Raw genomic sequence first — 19645 nt, 5'->3', positions numbered from 1 at the left:
ATGAGCCAATCTTGACAGCTCTCTACGGTAAAGAATTTCACAGATTCACTACGTTCAGAGAAGAAATTCTTTCTCATCTCCTTCTTAAATTGGTGACCCCTTACTCTGAGATTATGTCCACTAATTCTAGATTCTCCCATGAAAGTACACAACCTCTCCACATCTATTTTGAAATCGATAAGATTACAAGGAGGATTCAAATGTGGCTTAATCTCATTCTCCTAAACTCCCAGTGAGTACAAGCTGCACTTGATGAGCCAAATAGCCTATTTCTCCTATGTCTTTTGGTCTCAGTATCCCAACTTCATCAGCTGAATCTCTCACTGTTATTAGCTCAGGTTGCTTTAAGGAGGAGGGTATCAAAGCACAAGTCATTAACAAATGTAAAATAAGAAATGAAAATAAGTTTTGGTTCCAGCTCTAGTAAAAAGTAATGAATAATGTAGTAATACAGTTACAACTAGGGATGTGAAACAGCAATGATTAAATGATATGTATTGGTCTTCCCATCAATATATTGCCACTAATATTTAAAACATTAGGAAAACTGCCAGAGACTATTTTTTTGTTTGGAAAGGCATTAAGTAAAGGTTGAGGATATTTCATTGCTACAGTTTCTGTACATTTACCCATTGCTCTTTGTCATCTTTGGTGAGAATAATTTAAACTGCAGAAGTTGAAAGAAATGTATTGGTATTTTAGTTCAGTAAACAGTCCTGTAACATTTAAATGGCTTACTGATTTAATATTTTAAATGGGTACTATAAAATGATATTTATATCCATAGTTGCAATGATGTGAGCATTAATCATTTAGTTTGTTTAGTGTGGTTTGTTTTAGTACAAAAGCAGGACACAAACACAGTAATTGTCATCTTCAACTTTTGGACACAGCTTACCCCTGTACTCCATTTAATATACATCACTCCATTCCATTCTCCTTCAACTGAGGCAAAGCACTTCTTGTCATTTGGAGAACTAAAATAGCAAATAAATTAAAAGTTTTTTTCAAGTTATTACTGATTTTGAAAAAAAACATTAAAATATTTGATAAAAACCTACAATATTTCAGCAGTTATTCTGTGTTTCTTGCCTCCATAGAAAGGCTTGGTATGAAATGTAATATTGGCATTGTATCCTGTTTTTGCACATGTTATGTTGCATTCACCTCCTAATTCCACCCATGGAACCGTCAGAATTGACCTGTTAGATAAATTGGAAAAAAGTCTAAATATCAAAAAATATACCAAAATTTTCAACTAGAACTATATCAGCATGCACTGATAGAGTGCCTTTGATAAAATGTACAAAAGAGCTGCATGAATGTTATAAAATATAATTGGACATGGAGCCATGTTAAGGAATATTAGAGCAGATAATAGGCAGTTTGATCAAATGAGGTAGTTTTAAGGAGTTCTGCATGGGAGAAAGCAAAACAGGTGTAAGGAAGTTATTCCTGAGCTCAGGAACAGGCTTCTGAAAGCAAGGTCACCGATGATTAAAGTTAGGAATACATGAGACCAAAATCAGAGCAGTTCCATGATCTCGAGAATTACTGGGAGGTTTGAGGAGATGCCAAGACAATGGTCAGACTTGAAAAACAGGAATGACAATTTTGATTTAATACACTGCTTAATGGGGGCCCATTGCAGGTTATGGTCCACAGGGATAATGGGTAAAAAGACATGTCATGAGTAAGGACCAGAAAAATAATTTTAGATAACCTTAGTTTCCAGAAATTAGAGTGTGGGAGATCAGTCGAGAGTACATTTGGATAATTAATTATAGTTTAAAGGAAACAAAAGCCTCAGATTAGCATATTTACAACTGGTGAGCTGAGGTGGGGTGGGAGTCGGTTGATGTTAGAGGTGGAAAAAAATGTCCTTAGTGATGAAATGGATACATGGTCAGAAGATCACTGCTGGGTCAAATACAACACCAAGTTTGCAAACATTTTGGTTTGGCCTCAATTACCAGGAAGATTAGGAGTTAGTGGTTACAGTGTGGAGTTTGTTGTTGGGACCAAAGACTGTAACTTCAGTCTTCCCAGTATTTAATTTGGGGGGTAACTTCTGATCATCCAGTACTGGTTGTCAGATAAGCAATCTGGTAATTCAGCGCTAACAGTGGGATGAGAAAAGTGGCAGCTGTGAGGTAGAGTTGGATGTTGCCACTGTCACGTGAAAACTGGCATGTAGTTTGCAGATGTCACTAAAGGGTAGCGTGTAAATCAGAAAATAGAGGTAACCAAAGATAACATTCAGCAACAACAGAGGTTACCATGCCACAGAGGAAGAGAAGTCACAACAGCTGATAAGAAACAAACTGGTTTCTTGTGATATATATTGATGGACACGAACATTTAAAGTGGTAGCACTGTAAGACAATACTTGCCTTCCATAGCCATTTGGAAAAGTAAGAATATAATGCTCATCATAATCAAGTAGAGAGACACACCCTGTCATATGAAAGAAATAAACTTTTAGTGTAGATAATTGGAATTTGCAAAGTGGCAAATTTGCAAGCCAAGGAAAATCCAAGGTAATTTGAAAATTAATGAAGGTAAAAGTTTAAAAATATTCAAAATTCCTGATGATATAAATCAACAACATATCAGTGGCGTTCTGCCAAATGTGTAAAATGATAGACATGCAGCGAATCTACTGGGGATGAGGTAATTGCACTTTTGCTGATGGCTCAAGAGATCTCGAAAGATTTTGTCACAAATGACATATGAAATGTTAACCATGTGTTGTCATATTTGCTGTTGCCACTGTAGCTGCTAATTGTCATGGCCCATAAGTAATATTGCCATTCCCTTTGTCATCAGGTAGTGTCTCTGATGTGAAAAAGTGCATTTCTACCATCCTATCCTTGAAGCAGGGCCTCAGGCATCATATTATTTTTGGTTTCAGCTGTCAGATCCTATACAAAGTTCGTGGGAGTGCATCTATCTTCCCTTAGGTGAATGTGGCCAGCACTTCTACTGCCCAACTTTAATTGTACTTGAGAAAGTGATGGCGATCTGACTCCTTGAACCAGTGCAGTGCACAAGGCTTAGATAAACCTACAGCACGAACAGATTCAGAGTGAAAGCACTTAGGAGGAAAACTGGCAGATGGCATTGTTCTGCCTGTATGTCAGCTGCTCTTGTCCTTCTACACACTCGAGGTTGAGAGTTTGGAAGGTGCTGAGTTAGCCAAAAGTAGTAGGCTTCTTTCCCAATGTGTAAAACAAGTCCTGCACCATAAACACAAGGTTGCACATTTTGCTTTAACACTTCCAGAAATGCACTTTTTAAAGTATGATCCAGGATTAGAGATGTGAATGCTTATCCCATAATTTTTGTTACTTATAGCAGGGAAGAACAAGCATATGGCATACAAGAGATAGGTTCACAGCTTATGTGTGGAATTTCTGTGTGAGCAAGTTAGTGCAGAGCAGTTGTCTGGTCAAGATGTGGCGTATTTTAATCTTCAGTTTCCTGCTGTAACACAAAACTAGAAGATTTCATCTACTTTGGTTTCAGTTTCTACTCTTACCTTGCCTTCACGTGGCTCATCTCCAATTCTTTCTTGGCTTCTCTGGCTGCAGACTAGCTATCAACTGAACTCTATTACAAGGCTAAAGCTCCCAGTTACCTCAACTATACTTCCACTTCATTTCCTGTAAGAACTCCATTCAATTCCACCTTATTCTCTCTCTTTCTCATTTATTCTGATGATGCAACTTTATAACAGAACACTTGTTACATACCTTCCCTTTTCCTCAAATGATGATCGCTTCTGCCGTGGGTGATAGAATCCTCAAACATGTCAGTTTATTCCTGAATGTCTGTTCTCAGCTCTTTTCCCTCCCTCCCAGCGCTTCAACATGGCTTTCCTGATCCTCATCTTCCACCCTACCAGCCGCCACATTCAACACAGTAAACTTTCAGGTGAAACAGCAAATTATTTAAACTTTTTTCTGTTTTGTATGTTGTTTCCACAATTTATGCTGCAGTCTCCACTGCATTGGCAGAACACTGATCAGGTAATTGCTTTACAGGATACCTCTGTTCAGTCTGCAAGTAGAATTCCCAAGTTTCAGGTCATTTGCCATTTTAATTGCCTGTTCCATATCTATCGTTTTTGACTTAGCTAGCTTTACCCTCCTACATGTTTCCAATGAACCTTAATATAAGCTTGGGAAATAGCACCTTTTTATTGGATTTATTAGTCACCTTACTGCCTTTCATTCCAGTTTCAACACAGTATTCAATAATTTCAGACTGTAAACATCCTACCCTTTATTCTAGGCAGGAGTTATTGGTAATAATTCTACAATTACATGCACATCTTTATTGCAGGCCCATCTTCTGTTTCTTTACTTATCTCGTAACAAACATCAACCCTATTTCTGACAACCTTTATTTCCCTTGCTTGACAAGATTCTATCCACGTAAGCCATAAGAAATATTCAAGGACTTAAAGCATCTTTTCATGAAGAGTTCTAAAGACTCAAGATCCTCATTGCTAATTACTTTCCCAATTACTTGATGTACCTGCACATTAAACTTTTATGATTCATACATTAGATATCTGATATCTATTTGCATATCAGAATTCTGCAATCTTTCACCATTTTTATGATATGCTTAATTTTTATACTTGTTGCCAAAATGGACAATTTCACATTTTCCCACATTATAGTCCATTTGCCAGATCACTTCTCACTCCGTTAACCTAACTATAATCCTCTGTAATGCTGCATCGTCTTCATAACTTATTTTCCTACCTTTCTCTATGCCATCAAGTTTGGTGACCAAACTGTTCATCCCTGCATCCATGTTTATATATATTACTTGTAAACAATTGAAGTCCCAGCATCAGTCTCAGTGGTACATTATTGGGTTACATTTCATCTAATAAAAGGTTACTTTATACAGTGAAGTTTCCTGTAACGTGATACTTGCGTTCTTGTGTAACCTCGTGCTGTAGAAAACCGCCACAGAAAATTGCGTTCTGTGGAAATCACAATAGAAAATCGCTATATCTGTACAGCACAAAGTTCACATTAACAAACTACCTGTACCTGCTCTCTACTTCCTGATAGCCATTCAATCTTTTATTCATGTCAATTTGCTACCCTTTACACTGTGATGTTTTGTTTTCTGCAGTAGTCGTGATGTGGTAACTCAACATAAGCTATCAAAAAGCTTAAGGATAGTACATTCACTGATTCACCTTTATCCACACACATCCTTAAAAATAACTCCAATAGAGTGGTTAAATATGTTTTCCTGTTGATAAAGTGAGCTGACTCTACTCAAAGTTCTGTTTCCTAATTTCTTTCATCACAACTTCTAACATTTTCTCCATGTCACATAAGCTCAGTGACCTGTATTTACCGACTTCCTGTCGCCTGTTCGAACGAAGGAGTGAAATTTATCTTCCAGTCTAACAGAATCTTCCCCGATTCAAGACAGTTTTGGAAAATTGAAAACAATGCATCAACTAGCTTACTAGCTATTCTTTTAAGACGCTAGGGTGAACTCCATCAGGACTGGGAACTTGCCAGCCCACAGCTCCAACATTTTAACTAGTATCACTTCTCTGGTGATTGCTATTTTCTGGAGTTCCTCTTTCTCTGTGCTGAGTTATGGCTGCTGAGATGTGTATCCTCTATAATGAAGACCCATGCAAAATATCACTTCAAATTATCAACTATCTTCTTAATTTCCATTATTAGTTCTCCAGACTCACTTGCTATGTACCAATATTCATTTGTCAACATTTTAAAAAATATTGTAACCCTCACCATAACTCTAGCCAGCTTGCTGCTGTACTCCAACTTTTCTATCCTTAACTTTTTAGTCATTCTTAGCTGCTTTTTATATTTTATCCAATCTTCTGACATGCCAGCTGTTTTTGCACAATCGTATAATTAAGGTTGATGCTATCTGTAACTTTTTTAGTTGACCATGATTGGTGGATCCTTGCACTGAAATTTTTCTTACCCTTCTGTGCCTTCTGAAATTTTCCTCTGAAGTCTGCGACTGCATCCCTATTGACCTGTCCTTTAACCCAATTTGCCAAATCACTTTAGTAAGTTCAGCTTTCAGGTCCTCATAATGGCCGATTATTTAAATGTTAAGAATAGTCGCCTCCGTTTCTCCTCAGGTTCTTCCTGATACGTGGATTATTTTCAGCATTTTCTGCCCTTAATTCAGAATCCAATTGAACTTTTGTAAGTAGAAATCTGCAGAAATGACTGACTTAAAACACTGATATGTCTGGACAAGGCTGATTCTTGATCAACCTCTCCGCTTTTATGCATAACTGCATGAAGTGCAGTATGTGGTGTATTTGTGAAGCAGGTCTCTGGTGGCATAAATTCCATCTGAAGGAGGATCCACAACTACCAAAGTGAGGCAATTTACACTGTAGATTAAATGGTTGTTGCATCCTTATTTTTTAAAAGCACTGTGGTTTCCCCAGTAACTCAGCTGCAAAGTCACAACCTTGCATCAGACAAGGCCCAAGTTCAATTATCTGGTTTGTATCGTATGCATTCATTTCAAGAGCAATATTTCAATAGTTACAGTGTATTTAGTTCAGAAAAAATTAAAAGTCAGCCATTGTTCTTGCACCTGATCCATAAATAGAAACACTCAGCTGGGAATCCATCAATGTTAGTTACAGGAGATGAAACCACAACTGATGCCAAATGTGGCTAAAGGCTCAGGCATAATGGTCAGTTAGGCATTTAAGGCGGGGGGGGGGGGGGGGGAGGTGGGAGAAACGGAGGGAAATAACTCTTGCGTATGGAATCATGGAGCTACACTCTTCCGGAGAGAGGGAACGGGAAGTAGTAGACAGAACAGAAAAGTAGACAGTGCACTGACTATACAAGTTGGGAGGTCATATTGTGGCTGAACAGGAAATTGGTTCGGTCATTTTCGGAATACCATATGCAATTCTAGTCTCCCTGCTATCGGAAAGATGTTATGAAACTTGAAAGGGTTCATAAGGGATTTAGAAGGCTATTGCCAGAGTTGGTGGGTTTGAGCTATAAAGAAAGGCTCAGAATCTTTCCTAGAGTGTCAGAGACTGAGGGATGAGTTTATAAAAGTTCATCAAATCATGAGGGGTACTGATAAGATGAACAGGTATGGTCATTTCCCCAGGGTAGGGGAGTCCAAAACTACTGAGCACAGCTTTAAGGGGAGGTGGGGGAGATTTAAAAGGGACCTGAGGGACAACATTTTCAATGCAGAGGGTGGTGCATGCACAGAATGAGCAACCAAAGGAGGCAATGGAGGTTGGTACAATTACAACATTTGAAAGGCATCTGGATGGGCACATGAAGGAAGGGTTTGAGAGGGATATGGGCCAAATGCTAGCAAATGGAACTAGATTAATTGAGGATAACTGGTCAGCATGCACAAGTTGGGCTGAAGGGTCTGTTTCTGTGCTGTATATCTCTATGACTAACAAAGAAAATTCCACAAATTGCCAGAAGTTTGATAAAATGAAAATGCAGACATCTTTGTACAAGGCTTGGCAAAGAAACTTACCTTGTCCTATGTTATGTACTCCTATAGACATTCCAAGAAACTTTGATTTAGTCCAGATGTGAGCATTGAATTGTATCTTTTTTGAGAAGCATTCTGCATAAAATGCTGAAACTGTCAGAGAAATCAGGGAAAATCATGACAAAGACATTTTTCCCTCATTGGACCATTAAATGTTTGCAGTAAGCTGCACAACCGACTGACAAAATATGAAAATACAGAAAACTTACAGCATTAAATAGGCTATTTGGCATATACAGTCCAAGTTAGTTTCCCCTCCATGTGAGAAAATAATTTCACCATTTACCCACCGTTTGGTCATATTCCTTCATACACAGGCAGACTGAAGGCCAATTCTCCAAATCAAATTTACGAAGATTTGAAAATTTGAAATTGACAAGGTATTATCCTGTACAACAGATGGTTAAAAAGCAAGGCAGTAAATTGCTCTGACAAACCTTGTGAGTAATTTTCCCTACAAGCTTCAAAGCTACATTACAGTCTGAAAGTTTCTGCACAGGCCATGTGCAAGTTGGCCTCTAAGCTGTTGAACAAAAAAAAAATTCAAAGGCCTGTGTACCTTACCAAATTATCTATGGGCTACAGAAAAGTGAGGGAGAGTATGTTGCTCAAGACAAGTAATCACAGAAACAGACAGGTTGCCCAAATAAGGAAAAAAATGTCTTTTGAAATTGCTTATTAGCATTGAAAACTCAGTCCGTCTATATTATATAGTAAAATATTCTGCAGAGCATAAGGTATACAATGCATAAACCACCAGACAATTGGTTGATCATAAAATAAGTAAGGAAACATCAATGCAGACTGCCTTCTGGATTGCTGAGCTGAAGAGAGTATCCAAAATTAAGAGATTGTAACTGATAGAAAGAAACAGATTTGGAATTGCTATCAAACACTAGATCACAAGAACAATGACTTCTACTCCAATATAAAACATAGAAAACTGCACGACCTTGGTCGCAGCTCCACTCTCTGCAACTGGATCCTCAGCTTTGTGACCCTTAGGCCGCAGTGCGGGTAGGTAGCTGCACCTCCTCCACAATAACACTCAACACTGGGGCCCCCCCAAGGATGTATCCTCAGCCCCCTACTGGACTGCCATGTAAATGCGACAGCCAAGAAGGCACTACATTGCCTCTTCTTCCTCAGGCAGCTTAGGAAATTTGGCACGTCCATAAGTTCCCTCACCAACTTCTACAGATGCACCATTAAAACCATACTCTGCGGGTATCTAACGGCCTGCTGTGGCAACTGCTCTGCCCAGGACCATAAACTACAGAAGGCGGTATGCACAGCCCAGACCATCACAGAAGCCAACCTTCCATCCATGGACTCTATTTACACGGCTCACTGTTACGCAAAGGCTGCCAACATCATCAAAGACCCATCACACCCCAGTAACCACCTCCTACAACCTCTTCTGTTCGGCAAAGATACAGAAGCCTGAACACACACACAAGCAGGTTCAGGTACAGCTTCTTTCCAGCCATTATCAGACTGTTGAATGGACTCTAGCCTCAAGTAATGTAACCTGCAATATAACCTGTACATCTCTAAATCTTTTTCAACTGTACATCCTTCGTTTGCTGCGTCTGCCTGTACCACTCGTAAACAAAGCTTTTCACTGTATTTCAGTACACATGACAATAAAAATCAATCTGATTTTTGTTCTGTTCCTTTAGTGAATGCTGTAGCATGCTGGAATCTTGTGGTTACAAGTTTCCACTGAAATCTAAAATACAGAAAAAAATGTACAAAATCAAAGGTTAACACAAGTTGAATATATCTCGTGACCAGAATCATCACTTCCAAGGGTAAATATTCAGCAGGTGATGCACACTTCTCTTGCCCTCAATGCCCTTCTCTTCGCACATTTTAAATGTGAAAATTATCAGCTACAGTCTAGTATAATCACACTATCTCTGTAGAAAGTGAAATACCATTTTGTAAACCCATCCCACCCGCACATATCACCCTCAGATATTTCTTAATAAACAACTCAGGCAAAACTGAAAAGATTAAACAGAGTATATTGTATCAGATATGTATGTTTGTGGAGTATCTTCTAAAAGTCATCAAATTGTTGTTGGAATTCATTAAGCAGAAATTCCTATTTAGGAATGATGGATTGGATAGGTAGGAAAGCAAAATTTGATGGTTAAACAGTTTCCTGAATTCTAGTCTATTTATGCTGCTGACTTAGTTTCAATTAGAATTGATGGTAAATCACAGAAGTATTTCCCCAAAAATGGGTGGACATGATCAAATGAAGCACCAGTGACAAAACGGTCATGCATTCTGTGCCACGTTTCACACCATTAACACCTCAACAAGGCTGGATTCCAATCTATACTTGTGATTCCCCACAGGCCCATTCCCTCTGGTCCACTCTTCATTCCCAAGAATCATCTCACACCCCTATGGCATCTTCCCATGCAAATGGAGAAGGTGTAACACCTGGCCGTTTACCTTCTCCCTCCCCATCATCCAAGGCCCCAGACATACTTTCCAGGTGACTCAGTGATTCAACTGCATTGTATGCAATCTAATCTACTGTGTTTGCTGCTCACAACATGGTCTCGTCTACACTGGGGAAATTAAACATAGACTGGATGACCACTTTGCGCAACACCTATGTTCTGTCTGCAAAAATGACCTTGAGCTTCCAGTTCCTGCCACTTCAACACGCCACCATGTTCCCACGCCTACATTTTTGTTGCAGACATGTTGCAGTATTCCAGCAAGCTACAGTGCAAGTTCGAAGAAACATACCTCATTTTCGGACAGCAGACCCTGAAACCTCGAAGACTCAATATTGAGTTCAACAACTTGAGAGCCTGACTGGCATGGCGGCTCAGTTGTTAACACTGCTGCCTCATGGCACCAGGGACTTGGTTTGATTACAGTGATCTCAATAATTTGCTGCATTAGAAAAATTCTCATCATCTCACCAGTTCTTTTGCAACTTACCTTTCTGCGTCCTCTGATTACTAACCCTTCTACTAGTGGAAATTGTTCCTTCCTATTTACCCTAATCAAAACCTCCCAATTTTAACATCCCTTTCAAGAAACATAGCTTTCTCTGCTCTAATAAACAGAAACCCACATTCTCTTATCTCTTCACAAAACTAAGTCTTGTGACAATTCCAGCAAATCTGTTCTGTGGATTCATGGGTCTTGACATTCATATTCTAGCTCTAAATGCTAGTAAAGTCACTTGCCTGGAAAATGGCAACAAAGGTCACATATTAAAGAATAAATATATCCAACTGGAAGTTACCAATGAGATTATTGAAATAAACTTACTTGGTGGGTGATGTGACACCTGCTCTGCTACAAATGTCACACTGTTCTGGCTAGCCTCTGGAACTGGACCTTCAGCAACAGATTCCTGTGACAAGGTTGTGGGCGGGAGGGGAACATGAGCATACAACAAAAAATGTATTTAGATGTGCCAAAGCTCTGCAAAATTATTTATATCTGTACGCTGCAACACGAGGTTCAATGTGAACAGGTTTGCCAAAAAAGAAAATTATAAAACAACTGTTGCATAAATCAGACCACTGGATTACAAATTCGCTGAAACCAACTTCATTGTCACTGATGAGTAATTTACTGAAATGTATTACCTGTGTTTCTCCTTTGTCAAGTTTCTTTCTTCCCATTTTAAAACTCATCTTACCGTTTACTATTTCTGTTACATTGCTGGTAATGATTGAAAATATTTTTCAATACTGGATAATTTAGACTCGTTTGAGCAAGAATAATTAAATTATATCCTGCTGTAATATGATTAATTGTCAAACAATTTGTTTAGAAGAAGCTATATAGTCAGGTCAAAAGCAAGGTCACCAGTCTGCAGTTTTGTATTTGCTATTTTACAGATCAGCCTAATTTAAACTTACTAAGACATATGAACAATGTTTTGATTTGGGCACAGCTTTTACTCAAAGACACAACTGTTTTAAAATGGTTTGGTTTTGTAATCTAAGGTATGTAAAAGGCCTATATGTATTAGTTTGAAAAGCCATTGAGAGCTTTAATTTGTTAGGCTTCAACAGTTATTGTGGAGTCATACCAAAGCTGCCGTAGTTACAGGATATTGATAGATTTTCCAGAATTTTTTTATGCATCATTTTAAACAGTTGGGAAGATTGCAACCACCAGAAGATGACACTACATGCTCCAGGCAGATAAGGTCTGGGTTTTAGTGCTTTGATGCACGAGAAGTTAGACTGAAGAGACAAGAACTACTTCAGAATAGAACAGAACAGATATTGATTCTGGAGCCCGGTCAAATCAGTATCCCAAACTGGTGCCCTCATGTGGGTATGCTGCAAACTTCTTTCATTATGCATTATTTCTTTTGTATTGTTATGCCTAATTATGTTAAAATTGTGAAAACATATTTATACCTGAATGGGTCTTGTTACTAATCACAACTCGTGAACTTTAGATTAACTCTTTCAAACTCAGTCAATAATTGCAATTGAGGGGGATCTTGGAATTAGTATAGTTCAAAATCTTAGTTTTGCCAAGTCATGAAACAATAATGCCCAGATCTAGTTTCTCCCACAAGTGGAAATATTCTTTCTACACACACCCTGTCAAGCCCTTGGATGTTTCAAACAGATGTCCTCTGACTCTTTTAGACTCTAGCAGAAACAAGCTGAGCTTATGCAACTTTTCCTGACAAGCCAGCCTTTGCTGAACAGCTTCCAATGTGATTACATCCTTTCTAAAATAAGGAAACCAATACTGTGCACAGTACTCCAGATGTGGTCTCACAAAAATCCTATACAAATGAAGCATAAATCTTTCTAGTTTCACAATCAATTCAACTAACAAGAACATTCTACTAGTTTTCCTAATTACTACTTCTATTGTTATTCATGCCCCAGAACATCCAGATTCCTTTACATCTCAGAGCTTTGCAATCTCTAACCATTATGCTTCATTTGCATTCTCCCTGGAAAATGGACAGTCTATTCAATGTATTAGATCTGTGTCCACAATTAACTCATCTAGAGTCTTTTTAGTCTCCTTCTGTCCCTTCAAAACTTGCCTATGTATCATAAGCAATTTTAGCAACCATATCCAAGAAATATATATAAATTTTTAAAAGTTGAGGCCCCAGCACCGATCCCTGTGGCATTCCACTTGTAAAATTTTGCTAACCAGAAAATGATCCATTTATGCCTGCTCTACTTCCTGTTGCTTACTCAATCTTCTACACATGCTAATATATTATCATTTATACCCTGACTTTTTCTTTTCCACAATAACTTTTCATGTGGAACCTTATCAAATAGCCTCTGGAAATCTAAGAACAGTATATTCATCCCCTTCATGGGATCCCCTTTATCGACATCATGTTACATCCTAAAATAAGTTTAGTTAAATTTGATTTCCCTTTCACAAAATCATATTGACTCTGCCTGATTACCATTAGCTTTCTAGATGCCCTGATATGATGATAAATTTTAATAATAGCTTCTAAATCTCACCTGTGATAGACAGTAAACTACTTGGTCTGCAGTTGTCTGTTTTCTGTCTCCCAACTTGTTGAACAAAGGAATTATATTTGCCATTCTCAAACATAATGGAAATTTTCCTGAGTCCAAGGAGTTTTAGAAAATAGGACCCAGGGACCTTTCACCTTCAGCTCCAAAAATTTGGTTCCCTGATGATTTTCTCTCATTTCTTGATATATAATCCCTTCTGAGATGTAGCTTGCATCTTCTACAGTGAAGACCAGTGCAATTCATCTGCCTCTCAAATAATTCTCCAGACAGTTGGATCCACTTAGACCAGCAGCTTTGCTCATCATTTAACGGCAACAAGTGTTGTGCAAAATGATTAAGAACCAAGAGGCATTATACTATATTAAAAAGGCGCCATTTGAAAATTAGCGATATTCTTCAAAAAATATGATCTTCTAAACTGTATGCATCTCATGACATATAGCAAAATCAGGTGGGAATTAGCAGATTTCACAACTGGAGTTATGACATTTGAAAAGCTTTTGGGGCAGCAAAAATAAAGATCGTTCTACTTCATTCTTCATTTTATCAATAAGGAGAGATTGACAGAAAATCACAAGCTGAATATGATTCATCGGTGAAATTCAAAACATTCACGCATCTTGACATTTGAAACTATTGTTAACAGTGGAAATGTTTGCAGGCAGATTTCAATATTAATTAAACCTTTGGGTGCAAGATCTTTTCATGTGTTCATACATTTATTTCTCATGCACCTATTTGAAGCCTGACTGAGCAATCCATATTGCTTGGACAAAAGATTGCTGTAATTTCATTATATGCAGTTTGCAAGAGTCAACGGCTGAAGCTGGATGTAAGAAACAGTTGCACCTGAGAAAGGGATGCAATTTAGGACTGTTAAGGAAGAAGCTATCTCAATGCTTAAAATTTTAAGACCAGAAGTGTATGGTTTAAACCCTAAAGGGATTATGCAAAATTGAGAAAGGCTCATTTCTGATAATGTAATACTTTATTGGCCAAACCAAATCTGCACTACGATAACAAGATATAGAGCTGGATGAACAGAGCATGCAAGCAGCATGAGACAAGCAGGAAAGCTCACCTTTTTGGGCCTAGACCCTTCTTCGGAAATGGGGGAGGTGAAGGGGATTCTGAAATAAATACAGAGAGAGGGGGAGGCGGATCCAAGTTGGAGAGAGAAGATGATAAGTGGACAGGAGACAGACAGGTCAGAGGGGCAGGGTTGAAGCCAGTAAAGGTGAGTGTAGGTGAGGAGTTAGGGAGGGGATAGGTCAGTCCAGGGAGGAAAGACAGGTCAAGGGGGCACAATGACGTTAGTAGGTAGGAGATGGGGGTGTGGCTTGAGGTGGGAGGAAGGACAGGTTAGGGAGGCGGGGACAAGCTGGGCTGGTTTTGGGATGTGGTAGTGGGAGGAGAGATTTTGAAGCTTGTTAAGTCCACATTGATATCATTGGGCACCAGGGTTCCCAAGCAGAATATGAGTTGCTGTTCCTGCAACCTTCTGGTGGCATCGTTGTGGCACTGCAGGAGGCCCAGAATGGACATGTCGTCTGAGGAATGGGAGGGGGAGTTGAAATCGTTCATGACTGGGAGGTGCAGTTGTTTAGTGCGAAACAAGCATAGGTGTTTCGCAAAGTGGTTCCCGAGTCTCTGCTTGGTTTCCCCAATGTAGAGGCAGCCACAATGGGAACAGCGCATGCAGTATACCGCATTAGATGGGCAGGTGAACACCTACTTGATGTGGAAAGTCTTCTTGGGGCCTGGGATGGGGGTGAGGGGGGTAGCTGCAGCACTTCCTGCGGTTACAGGTAAAAGTGCTGGGTGTGTTGGGGCTGGAGGGGAGTGTGGAGCGGACAGGGGATTCCTGGAGAGAATGGTCCCTGCAGAAAGCAGGGAAGGGTGGGGAGGGAAAACTCTCTTTGTTGGTGGGGTTGGATTGCAGATGGCGGAAGTGTCAGAGGATGATGTGTTGGATCCAGAGGTTGCTGGGGTGGAACGTGAAGTCAAGGGGGGTTCTGTTTTGGTTGTTCTTGCGGATAGGAGGCGTGAAGGATGAGTTGCGGGAAATGCAGGAGATGCAGTCGAGGGCATTTTCGACCACTGAAGTGGAGGTGGTTGTTCTGGTGACGGTGGGTGGGGGGGTGGCAGGGGAGCTTGAAAAATGAGGATATCTGAGATGTTCGACAGTGCAATGCCTCATCCTGGGAGCAGATGCGGTGGAGGCGAAGGAATTGGGAATAGGGGATGTCATTTTTGCAGGCAGGTAGCTGCTGGAGTTGGGGGGCTTGAAATGGATGTAGGTTTCCAGGTGGTTACCAGAGATGGAAAGAGGGGTCCAGGAAGGAGAAAGAGCTATCAGACATGGTCCAGGTGAACTTAAAGTTGGGGTGGAAGGTTTTGGTGAAGTGGATGAACTGTTTGAGCTCCTCGTGGGAGCACGAGGCGGCGCCAATACAGTCATCGATGCAGTGAAGGAAGAGGTGGGGTTTAGGGCCAGTGTAGGTATGGAAGAGGGATTGTTCCATGTAACCTACAATGAGGCAGACATAGCTCGGGCCCATGCAGGTGCCCATGGCCATCCCCTTTGTCTGTAGGAAGTGGGAGGAATTGAAAGAGAAGTTGTTGAGGGAGAGGATGAGTTCGACCAACTGGCTAAGGGTGACAGTGGAGGGGGACTGGTCGGGCCTGCGGGATAGTAAGAAGTGGAGGGCCTTTAGGTGAAGGAGCATAGGGACTGGACATCTATGGTAAAGGTGAGGTGTTTGGGACCGGGGAATTGGAAGTTCTGGAGGAGGTGGAGTGTGTGGGTGGTGTCACAGCCGTAGGTAGGGAATTCCTGGATCAAGGGGGAGAAAATGGATAGGTGGAGGTATGTTTGGTGGGGTAAGAGCAGGCAGAAACAATGGGTTGACCAGGGCACTCAGGTCTGTGGATTTTGGGAAGGAGATAGAAGCAGGCGGTACGGGGTTGGGTAACAATGAGCTTGGAGGCTGTGGGTGGGAGGTCACCTGAGGTGATGAGGTTGCAGATGGTTTGGGAGATGATGGTTTTGTGGTCAAGGCAGGGTCATGATCAAGTGGGCAGTAGGAGGTGGTGTCGGAGAGTTGGCGCCTGGCCTCAGCGATGCAGAGATCAGTGCACCATAACTAAACTGCACCTCCCTTGTCCGCAGGTTTTATGGCGAGGCTGAATTGGAGCGGAGGGCTGCACGTACTGTGGGGCAGAAGTTGGAGTGGGTGACAGGGGTGGAAAGGTTGAGGCAATTGATGTCTCAACAACAGTTGGAGATGAAGAGGTCGAGGGAAGGTAGGAGGACCACCCCCATCTCCTGCCTACTAGCCTCATCCCACTCCCTTGACCTGTCCGTCCTCCCTGGACTGACCTATTTTCCCCCTACCTCCTCACCTATACTCACCTTTACTGGCACCACCCCCACCTCTTGACCTGTCTGTCCCCTGTCCAGTCATCTTCTACCTGCCTCCCCCTCTCTCCCTATTTATTTTAGAACCCCCTTCCCCTCCCCCATTTCTGAAGGAGAGTCTTGGACCAAAACGTCAGCCTTCCTGCTTCTCTGATGCTGCTTGGCCTGTTGTGTTCATCCAGCTCTACACCTTGTTATCTCAGATTCTCCAGCATCTGCAGTTCCTACTACCTCCAAAACAAGTTTGCACGCTTGTTTTGCCGTAGAAGACCACCTTGCAAAAAGCAAAAAGCAATATACAATCCATCAAGCTGAATTTCATTCCAAGATCTGACATGTCAACTGATATCAGTTGGGATCATAGCAAATGATAATTGGAAGAATAAACTTACTGTATTCTCTTCTACTTCATTCTCAGGAAGATTCCAATGACATTTGAAGATCTCTCCTAAAATGGGATTGTATGGTTTCTTGGCTACAGATCCCTTGCGACCAGCATGAAAGGCTGACAGATACCATTTGACAACCTGTACCATTCGGTCTCTTGGGTCACTTTGGTCTACAATACTTGAAGAAACAAAATGGGGAAGTTGTGTTTCATTGGATAGTAATATACTAAAATACAACAAATGTGGCAAGAACAACCTTTCTGAAAGGCTCTGTGGTCAGGTAACTGATCCTATACATTATTGTCAGTGACTAAATGGGCAAGCGCTCGGCCTTAGCAGTCTGCCAACTTTCCACCATAACAAGATGCGCAAGCAGTAACTCAGCCTCTCTCATTTTCTTCACTCCTAGAATAATGCTTGATCTCCAAACAACATAGATCTCAAGGGTGTGTAATTCAATTCCACTACTTAGGAGAGGCAGGTTGGGGAGCCAGTGTCAGGAACTTAGACATCTAAAATTGCGAATTTGCACCGTTTTCCAGGCTCAGTTACAATATTGGAGATCACATATAAAAGTTCATCACTGAAACAATAACCATGTGTGACGAATTTTTATAACTCAGATTTCAAGTTAATTACTGAAAAAGTTCAGAAAGATTAAAATATCTTCATAAAGCTATACAAGGATTAAATTATAATGATAATTTACATTTGAAAAAAAGCAGATTTCATTGAAAAGTAATGTATATACATCAGTTCCAAACACAGAAATGAATTAGCAGAGTTGCAGGATTTTCCAATCAATGCAATAGCCAATTTAGCCTGATGTGATGAGTTCCTATATTATCTGTATGCATTTTTGTGCTTCCACATGAAACACTTGGTTAATATTGTAACATTCGAGGCACAGAGTTTCACTGGGTTGCTACATTTTGAATTCCACTGCTGATTGCTAGTTTTGACTGTTCCTTAATATTAGTTACATTTAATACTGTCTTGGAACAAGGGTGGGACCTGTTGCAAGGTTTTCAGTGTATTATTGAAACAGTTCAACAGTAACAGATTACCAACTCTAAAACACAAGTAGTTGAAGATGACAAAATTGCTAGAGAGAGAATCAAGCTCCATGCAGAAGAGAACTAGTTTCGTTGGACTGCTGAAAAGGCAACTGAAGTACAATGAGTCTGTGTAATTGGGGACCCAGTACCTGGTCATGAATACTTGGATTGCTCTATGCTGTCAGAATTTGAAGAAATTCTAGGAGTTATTCGTAGCTAAGTGTTGGAGTCAAGGCTTCAAAAGGATCGAGGAAGCTGTGGAACCTCAGCAGAAGCCATGTGCCACTAATGTACCCAGTACATCTGCGAGCAAAGGGGAAGGAAGCCCGAAGCAGCATTTACTTTATATTGTTAAGCCTGATTAGCGGTTAGGAAATGAACCCAGAGGCAATACTAGGTTGCTAAAGTTTGATGTTTGTGAAATTTGGAGTTGTGACCATCAACACTGGAGTGCAATTTCCAAGAATCTAAAAGACCAGGCTCCTAGGAAAGCAAAGTGAACATCCAGAATATAAACAATCATTGAGATAGCCCACAAAAGAGCAGCTCAAGAGAATTTCAAGGACAGATTAACAGAAGTGAACAACGGGAGTTCCTTGTTATGTTTTAATGAGATTCATTTAAAGTAAATTCAAATAATGCAAAATGAAATAATTCACTAAAAATCTGGAATTAAGAACGTGACCTTGACCACGAACCCATTGTTGATTGATGGAAAACCTCATTTCGTTCACTGATGTCCTTTAGGGCAAGAAATTGCCATCCTATTCTGGTCTGACCTACATATAACTGCAGACCCACAGCATAGGCTGACTGTTAACTGCCCTCTGGGCGATTACGGATGGACAAAAAATATCTGCCTTTGCAGTGACAGCCTCATCCTGTGACTGAACTCAAGAAAACACAAACATTTGGTAATCTAAAAAGTGTCACCACAGGAGACTAAATTGTTGGGCTGGGAGTGGGGGTGTTCCTGAGAAATTCATGGTATCTGTCCGGATTACATTTTCTGTTTGTTGTGTTCATAGGGCCTTCGACATTTGTCTTCCATTAAGTTGGCTAAGTTAGAATACAAGACATCACAGTCGTAAACTTGTTTTCCATAGTCGTAAACTTGTTTTTGTCAATAATCTTTTTCGTTCGTTTGACTAATTTTTATTTATAATAAAAACATTATTCTTTCTTGACTGAAGAAACCTGGGTGAATGGTTTCTAATATTTCACCAGGTTCAAACTAAAACTAATATATTTGGCCATTTTCACCATTCTGGTTAAATTTAAACTTATTATTCCAGTGGAACAGCGAGACTAGAAAGGAATCAATGCACCTTTCCAGCATCAGTTGTGACATGAATAAGAGAATGCTTACCTCACAAACAAATCAGGGTGTGCAAAAAAATCAGCATACATTTCCAGCAATGATCGCCTTTCCAAAATGAATGTGGGAAGAACCACCTGCGAGTTTAATGAGAAGTTTCAATGATGTCTTAAAATTAAAACAAAAAGATGGTTCTGTGCAAGAGATCAAAGTTATACACTAATGATAGAATAAGTAAGAGGGATACTTTTTTAAACAAAAGAAATGGAACAATCTCAGATTAAGCCTCTATTAGATTGCAGATACATTTCTATCATTGGAATTTACATTTTATTAACTTCAGTAGATAAACCAAAACA

General features: G+C 40.1%; 1 protein-coding gene across 8 annotated transcripts in view; it reads right to left on the bottom strand.

Moving 5' to 3' along the window:
- The window catches only part of osbpl9 (oxysterol binding protein-like 9), a 188751-nt gene that overhangs the window by 5334 nt on the left and 163772 nt on the right, over positions 1–19645 (bottom strand). For 3 of the 8 annotated variants that reach the window (XM_048539058.2, XM_048539061.2, XM_048539065.2), the window contains 7 exons: positions 19338–19423; positions 16914–17088; positions 10882–11002; positions 7558–7668; positions 2394–2457; positions 1062–1202; positions 899–977 (listed from right to left, as the gene is read on the bottom strand). In XM_048539058.2, the coding sequence (XP_048395015.1) occupies positions 899–977; positions 1062–1202; positions 2394–2457; positions 7558–7668; positions 10882–11002; positions 16914–17088; positions 19338–19423 (777 nt within the window). The remainder of the gene's footprint in view (positions 1–898; positions 978–1061; positions 1203–2393; positions 2458–7557; positions 7669–10881; positions 11003–16913; positions 17089–19337; positions 19424–19645) is intronic. The other 5 variants (XM_048539059.2, XM_048539062.2, XM_059647940.1 and 2 more) reach the window with 4 other exon arrangements.

This window comes from Stegostoma tigrinum, chromosome 8, assembly GCF_030684315.1.
Source record: "Stegostoma tigrinum isolate sSteTig4 chromosome 8, sSteTig4.hap1, whole genome shotgun sequence".
NCBI classification, from domain to species: Eukaryota; Metazoa; Chordata; class Chondrichthyes; order Orectolobiformes; family Stegostomatidae; genus Stegostoma; species Stegostoma tigrinum.
This window is presented reverse-complemented; position numbering and strand designations above follow the sequence as displayed.